This window comes from Neolamprologus brichardi, chromosome 19 (assembly GCF_056152115.1).
Source record: "Neolamprologus brichardi isolate AB-2024 chromosome 19, ASM5615211v1, whole genome shotgun sequence".
In the NCBI taxonomy this organism is placed as follows: domain Eukaryota; kingdom Metazoa; phylum Chordata; class Actinopteri; order Cichliformes; family Cichlidae; genus Neolamprologus; species Neolamprologus brichardi.
Window position 1 is genome coordinate 5,602,451 of NC_142122.1, and position 8,161 is coordinate 5,610,611.

Genomic DNA, 8,161 nt, shown 5'->3' on the forward strand with positions numbered 1-8,161 from the left:
AAAAGGAAATGTCATCACCCATTGATTATGAGAATAATTTTAGTTATACATTTTATAGTTATATATTTATTTAACTTTTACATTTATTTCATTTACATGTAGCTTTTGTATTATATTATGTCCAGATAATTTTCAAGAACATAGGCGATGTGCAGAGCTGGAGTAAATGCAGAGTGATAGAGTTAGTGATAATGAGCCATACTGTGGAGATATGGGATTAAATCGGGATAAGTATTGAGTCTCTCCTTGTTTGCGATGGCGATGAACGGGTTGAAGTCAGGCAGTAGACTCTGTGTGGACTAACAGGGAGCAGGTTGAAGAGGTGGAAATTAATTTCTTTCTCGTTACTCTTTTATTTTGAAAAGCACCGACCGGAAAAAAGTTCCCTTTACAGCTATTAGCTTGATGTTGTTTGGGTAGCACGGCTATTTTTTACTACAAGTGGAGATTCGTTATTAAAATGAAGAAATCTCACTGTTAGCTTGTCTCCGGAGCAGAGATGGCTACCGAACAACGGCCTAACTGGGCGGATATTCTTAAGAGGAGGTTAGCAAACTCCAAAAGAGGTAAAACAATGTAAACTGTGTTTAGCTGGCTAACTTGAATGTACACTATCGATTTGTAATCAGTTAACTAATAGGAGTGTTATTTTGCCGGATAGTTAATATTTAAGTTGGTTTTTATATTATGTTTTTCTCCGGCAAAGACGAGAAGAGCGAAGAGGAAAATAAATCAGAAGAAACTGAGCTTTTCTCCAAATATTACACCGAGTGGAAAGGAGGAAGTAACAGCGGCAACTCCTACAAGACCATCCCACGGTTCTACTACAGGGTATGAAATCAGTTCAATACATATGAAATCTGTAAAAGTCAAACAAAAACCTTAGTTTTGGAACTATTTTCTTTCCAATGTCTACATACGCCATCCAGAAGCAAACGTTACAGTTCACACACAGTTGTATTCAGACCTTTACATCCACTCAATTTAATCATTTAATTAGTGGTAAGAGAGGAAAGTGTGATGCTAATCATTTAACTTGTGCGTAGTTGCTTGGACATGACCACTAGATGTTGTTTTTTTTTCTGCAGCTGCCAGCAGAAGATGAAGTATTGCTTCAGAAATTAAGAGAGGAATCCAGAGCTGTCTTTCTCCAGAGGAAGAGCAGAGAGCTGCTTGATAATGAGGAACTGCAGGTAAAATGCACACAAATATATCATTGCTTCTTCTGCAGGTAAAGCAACACAAACTTTGTTTTTTCTCATGTTTCCTTTTATTTTCTGCAGAATTTGTGGTTTCTGCTCGATAAGCACCAGGTGCCTCCACTGACTGGAGAAGAGGCCATGATTAACTATGAAGCGTACCTGGAGGTGGGGGAAAAGGCTGGGAGCAAGTGCAAGTGAGTGATAGTTCTCAACCCTAAAATTCATTTAAGTCTGTATTACACTGCTGGACTTATTCAGTCTAATTGTTAGATATTGATCACAGAGGATGTTAAATCAGTAAAAAGCATTTCCCTTAGGCTTGATCACCAGCATATCAAAACACCTATGGGAAATTTAGTTAGTAGTCTATGCTCCCGTCAAAGTTTAAGTCATGTGGGTCTAAGTGCACGCAGTTATGGTTTCTTTTGATTGCGCATGTATTATTAGGCAATTCTAGAGCTAATACATGTAAACAATCACTGACCCTCCAGGTATTTATCAGGCCCAAAACCCATGTAGGTGTCCCTCCAGGGTTTGCATCAGCCACTTTGGTCAATCTTGATAACCTAATCCAATCACTGTTTCATTTAAATGTCTGCCCTATCAACTTTTGGTGCTACATTATGTCTATCACGGTGTCCATGGGTAATTGGTCCTTGAGAAACAGCTACCTCATCTAACGAAGGCAGCAGGCATCCAAATGACTGAACTTGGGAAAATTTGTGATGAAAAATAAGAATACGGGACTCTTTCGAAGGAAGAGTGACCTTTAATGTGAGCGCGCTCAGAGCCTGAAGCAGAAAGATTGTGTTAAGCGAAAACAGATTGACGTGGTTACGTCCCCCCACCCCCCACCATGGTGGTGGCAAAGGCAGGAAGGAGACAGCAACACCGGACAACCACAATCAATGAAGGAGGAGGAAAACAGGACAGTTAAGAATCAGGCAGGATTTATTGGAATCTATAAGAAAAAAGGTGGGGGAGGAGGACTGGGCAGTTGAGCCAAATCAAAGAAAGTAATAAAACAAAAAGAGGTTGAGAGCTCCCAGGGCCTAACTAAAAGAAAAAATGCAAAACAAAAGGCCTACCTAGCTGCTCGACAAAAGGTCAGTGAAAACATACAAAAGTGGCATCAACCGCATAACCTAGTGTGTCTAACAGTTTAAAACCTGCAACCAGTGTATAGGGTACCCCAGCTTACCTGTCCAGCCTCCCACCACACATAATACAAAGAAGCCTGTTCACAAATGTTTGTCATAGCAGAAGCCAGCAGCCACCAGCTGGCCAGGGAGCTGCTCATTTGTAGTAATCCTCGGCATGTGATTGGCCAACTGGGCCCAGACCAGCCAATGGACACATGCCAATCAACTTCGAACTGGCCATTAGGTGGAGGCTTGACACCTGAAAGATAACTAGAACACAAAAGCAAAGCCACACCTCTTGGCACGTAACAACGTGAAGCCATTAATGTTTAAGTAAAGTTTTAATTGTTTTCTTTTCTTTCTTACTTTCAGAAAATTCTTCACAGCCAGAGTTTTCGCCAAGCTGCTGCACAGTGACCCTTACGGGCGGATCTCCATCATGCAGTTCTTCAACTATGTCATGAGGAAAGGTTTGGACCTTTTTTCCTCTGCTTTGTCTCTACAGAGCCTCCTAAACAATATAAATTCTTTTCACCAACCACCTATCGCAGATGAGGATATGACCCAAAATGCAATCAAACATCCATAGTACTAATGTTTGTTTCTGTTACTCTGTGCCATAGAAAATAAATTGGTGCAAATTTGCTATTATAACTATGCTTTAAGTTCCTGAAAGGGAAAAAAAAAAGATTTTAGGTTTAGATTGTTTCTTTTGTGTTTTTTACCACTGTAACTATCCTGTTGCAGGCTCAGAAATACTACAATAATATTGCAAATTAAAAAGTTTTGACTTACCCTTCTGTTTTCTGTTCCTTCTCATCTACATCCAGTGTGGCTGCATCAGACCCGGATAGGCCTGAGTCTGTATGATGTGGCTGGACAGGGGTACCTCAGAGAGTCGGTAAGTTCAGCTCAAGTGACTTTAAAACAAAACCAAACCGTTTTATCTCAAGTGAAAATATAAATGCAGCAAAATGGTAATTCTTCTCATTCTTTGTAGGATCTAGAAAATTACATCCTGGAGCTGATCCCCACTCTGCCTCAGCTGGACGGCTTGGAGAAGTCCTTCTACTCCTTCTACGTCTGCACCGCTGTCCGCAAGTTCTTCTTCTTCCTCGACCCACTCCGAACAGGTGAGAGTAAACCCCATAAGAACGTGGCATATTACCATGCAAGTCAAGTCAAGTGGCTTTATTGTCATTTCAGCCATGTGCAATGGTACAGTACACAAGCAAGACAACATTCCTCCAAGACCATGGTGCTACATATGACATATAACAGACACTTGCATGAACCAGGACAAGTGCTGAAAGATTATAGAGCGAGACAGAGTTGGTTTGCTAAACCTGAAATAAGGAAAACTCTGGATTTAACTCTGAGTAACTCTCTGAGCCTAACCTGCTTGCTTGGCAGGTTTTCTTTCTGCCTCCTCCCCTCCAGCTGTATCTGCAGCAGTTGACTCATTTCCTCCATTTATGCATCAGTGATTAATGTCTTTTGTTTAACATTTATAATCAATCTGTCATCTGTACAAGAAAAGAAAATATTATTATCTCCTCAGAATAAAATCTGTAGGCTGCTGTAACGCAGCCGTTAGGTTTGCAGTCAGTTTCCCTGCACTGAAACATTTGCCTTACATTACTGTAAAAACCAGTGTTTAATTAAAACTGCCCTGTGTGATGCTTTAGGTATGTAAAAGTCTGTGATCTGTCATTTGTCAGGGTGGGGTCACTGTCACAGTCACATTGAGAAGAAAATGCCTGTCACAGATGGCATTTTTATTTTATACCAGTCATCTTACAGCTCATTAATTATATAAGATCAGCTGAAGTTTAATCTCAGTTTAAAGTAAAAATTTGTTAATCCTGATTTCTGAAACCAGAGCCTGATGGTCACTGTAAGGACTAACTAACTACAGCTTTGCAGTTATTACAATAATAATTACAATAGGCAAGATATAAGGAAAAATAATCATTTTGATCTTTATATGGAGCTATTTGCCATGTTTCCTGTGTTTAGGTTGTGTTAGTGTAGAAAAGGTTGATTTTGGTTATCGCACATAATATTTGTGGCTTTTTTGTGTTGGTTTATTGGTTTGGTGGGTTTTTTGTTGTTGTTTTGTTTTAAGTTATCTTACTTTTCTCCAGGAAAGATTAAAATCCAAGACATCCTGGCCTGCAGTTTTCTGGATGACTTATTGGAGGTATTTTTTATTTATTTATTTTTCCTTGATTGATCACACACAGTCTGTTACAGGATGCCAATAACAATAGGATGTTCACATTGAACCCTAAGCAACTCTTCCTCTTATTGATGTCATCCTTTTTCTCCTTTCTCTGTCACCAGCTGAGAGACGAGGAGTTGTCTAAGGAGAGTCAGGACTCCAACTGGTTCTCGGCCCCGTCGGCTCTCCGAGTCTATGGTGAGATAACATCTGGACACATCTGCACAGCAGGATACCGATTGTAATGGTATTCCTCTGTATTTAGAGGAATGTTGGTGAAAGGCCCAATTTTAAGATAAGATAAAATAAGATAAGATAAGACTTTATTGATCCCACAACGGGGAAATTTTTGCGTCACCTCAGCTCAGGTACAGATATATGAAGGAAATACAAAAATACAAATAAGTACAATCAATGAAAAAAAGTAAGATAATACACTATATACAATGGTAGCATACACAGTATGTGATTATGGATATAGTTGGAAATATGGAAGACATAAACTATATAGCTTGGAAGGTCATGGAAGGTCCATTACACATGCATTTGGGTCAGTGAAGTTAGAGTGCTCTGTGTGGCATGTGTCTGTGTATCAGTGCCCTGTACTGTTGCTTACATCTGTGTTTTTAAATTGTGCAGGCCAGTACCTGAACCTGGATAAAGACCACAACGGCATGTTGAGCAAAGAGGAGCTTTCACGTTACGGCACGGCCACGCTCACCTCTGTGTTTTTGGATAGAGTCTTTCAGGAGTGCCTTACCTACGAGGGTGAAATGGTACGGTCCATAACATTAACCGCTGGAGTATTGACTGCTGTGGCAGAGATGTTTTTGGTGGTGAGATCAGGTGACTGTGAGGACTTTCTCACACATCTTCAAGCAAACAGATTTAATCCTGAGCTGCTGACTGAGTGAACTCTGTGTGATCTCCTCGGGCAGCTAACACACACGCACGTCTAAAAGCGGTCGCTATAAATCTACTATACTGGCCATGGCTCCCATGTTTAAATGCCTAACTTTACATTAGAAATAAGCATATTTACAGCCTCTATAGGTCTTTAAATACTTTACAGGGATGATTAACACTTTAAAACTTTGAGACTCAATTAAAGCTGTTTTCCCAGAAATTCAGCACAAAGTGCAAATGAAACTAGGTGGTGTTTATCGAACCTTTGCTTATGAAGATTGTACCTCTTTTCCTCATTACCTCAGTTGTTATAGAGCTGAAGATTCACTGCATCAAATTGAAGCTGGGCTTATTCACATGCTGTTTTTATTCTTTGGCTCTCGTTACTGAACTGGACCTATTTTGTGTTGTGGTTCCTTTTTGAAGCATTTTAAATGCACTGACGAATAATTTGCCTCACTGTGCAGTTTACTGTATTAACAGACTATCCAAGTATTTTATTAGTTTGTTATTTAGCACTAATCAGCAAATATCTAACCAGACTGGCTAAGCAGTAGCTCATAACTTCACTCCACCCTCTTGTCCAAATATGGCTCCAAAAACCAACGTGTTACTTCCCAAAACATCATTCCTGTGGTTTAAATATTTCAATATTTGTCTGACTTGAATGTTTCCCTTTTCCAGGACTATAAGACCTATTTAGACTTTGTTTTGGCTCTGGAGAACAGGAAGGAGCCAGCGGCTTTACAGTACATCTTTAAACTTTTGGACATGGAGAATCAAGGACACCTCAACGTCTTCTCCCTCAACTACTTCTTTAGGGTATCGGCTGCACACGCTTCCGTGAAACAAAATCAAAAGGATTGATTCAGCAGTTTGTTTTTTTTCATTCAGTCTTTCTTGATCATTTTTCAGCATTTTTTTTTTCTCTTCAGGCCATTCAGGAACAGATCAAGCTGCACGGACAGGAGCCGGTCTCCTTCCAAGATGTAAAGGTAATCACAGACAAACAGCACCTTATGTGGCCATAATGGCTGTGGGCGATGTTTTTGAGCATTTAATTCTCTCTTCAGGATGAGATCTTTGACATGGTGAAGCCTAAAGACCCCTTCAAGATCACACTGCAGGACCTGGTGAACAGCTGTCAGGGCGACACAGTGGTCAGCATCCTGATTGACCTCAACGGTTTCTGGACCTATGAGAACAGAGAAGTGCTGGTCGCCAACGACAGTGACAGCGGCGGGGTTGGCGGGAGCAGCATGGCTGACTTTGACGATACATGAAGATGTTTCGGGGTTGAAACGTAAAGAGAATTTCATGTTTTACTCCCAAAAAATGCCAGGTTGACGTTGACCCTTCTCACTCGCACACATGTGAAGGCCTCGAAGGCTGGAAGACTCTGAAGGAAAAAGGAGGAACGTGCAAATACTGATCTTTGTTCCTACCTGTGAAATCTAGGTGGGTTTACTACGAAGGTAATTCAATATAGCTTTCTTCATCTGGTCCTGTGAGGAAGCTGCTGCTTCTTCTTCCTCACAAAATTTAAAATGTTCAAATGGGAATAAAATTGGAGTAAATTTTAAAAATCAAAAATCAAAAGGAAATATTATATAATGGTAAATAAGCACAGCTTTACTAACACCTGGTAATAATTTGTTCTCTTTAATTGACAGTTAATTTACATCGAGTAGCTTGTTTACATTTAATTTTGGCATCCTCCGTTAAAAAGACCCGCTGGCTCATTAAATTAGCTTCGTAGTAACTCCCTCTGATTTACATGTGGGCTCTTTTTTTGTTTTTACTGGATTTCCTTTGTACGTTTTGTGAAAAATGCTCCTTTAAATTTCTACTTTAGTTCTAAAGAAAATCATAATTTAATGTTTTTGTAAATTTTTGTAAAATTAAACATGAAATGATAACTGGACGCCTTTTCCCTTCAGAACTGCCGTAATTCTCTGTGGCGTAGATTCAACAAGATGCTGGAAACATTCCATGCTGACATGACAGCATCACACAGTTGCTGCATATTTGTTGTGATGTTAATCATGAATTAATCAAATTTCTTTTCAAAGCTGAGTTCAATGTTATTCGCCACACCCAGGCCTGATTACAGATTACAAATTACCTGTTAATTTGACAAATATAACCTGTCTGACAAAATGAAGTATGACTTTCGGGAAAATCTTCTGTGGACGGCCAAGACAAAAGAACTTTTACAGTCCTGTTACATCTGGTTTGCTGTAATTGATGAAACAAGAACATCTTGAATGCTCAGCCATCAGTTCATGCTCTGAAGCTCAAGCGCACTTAGATTATGTGGCATGACAGTGATCTGAAACAGACCAGCAAGCCCACCTCTGACTGTCTCAAAAACCCAAAATAAGAATTATGGAGTGACCCAATCATAATCTGGGTTTAAATAAGAATGAGATTATTAGAGATTACCTTAAACAGGCTGTTTAAAAACCTTCCAATGTGTCTGAAATGCCAGTTACTCAAACACTTGATTGCAGTACTTGCCAAGAGTGGCAGAACTAGTGATCAGGTTTAGGTGACAATTACTTTTTCACACAGGCACAGGGATAGTTTTTCACAGCACTGTCTATAAAAGAAGAAATAAGTCACACGGTACAATTTTAAAAACAAAACAAAACACCCTTTTGATTATTTAAAGATTTTATTTACAC

At 39.6% G+C, this 8,161-nt stretch overlaps 1 protein-coding gene across 1 annotated transcript; it reads left to right on the top strand.

Moving 5' to 3' along the window:
* Window positions 1-387: 387 nt before the first annotated feature.
* On the top strand, window positions 388-7,393 carry ppp2r3c (protein phosphatase 2, regulatory subunit B'', gamma). The gene is made up of 13 exons (XM_006799355.2): window positions 388-566; window positions 707-831; window positions 1,089-1,193; window positions 1,284-1,396; window positions 2,717-2,814; window positions 3,175-3,245; window positions 3,345-3,477; window positions 4,492-4,547; window positions 4,691-4,766; window positions 5,208-5,344; window positions 6,159-6,296; window positions 6,410-6,469; window positions 6,548-7,393. The coding sequence occupies exons 1-13, from the start codon at window positions 500-502 to the stop codon at window positions 6,755-6,757; spliced, it is 1,389 nt and encodes a 462-aa protein (XP_006799418.1). The 5' UTR covers window positions 388-499; the 3' UTR covers window positions 6,758-7,393.
* The last annotated feature ends 768 nt before the right edge of the window (window positions 7,394-8,161 follow it).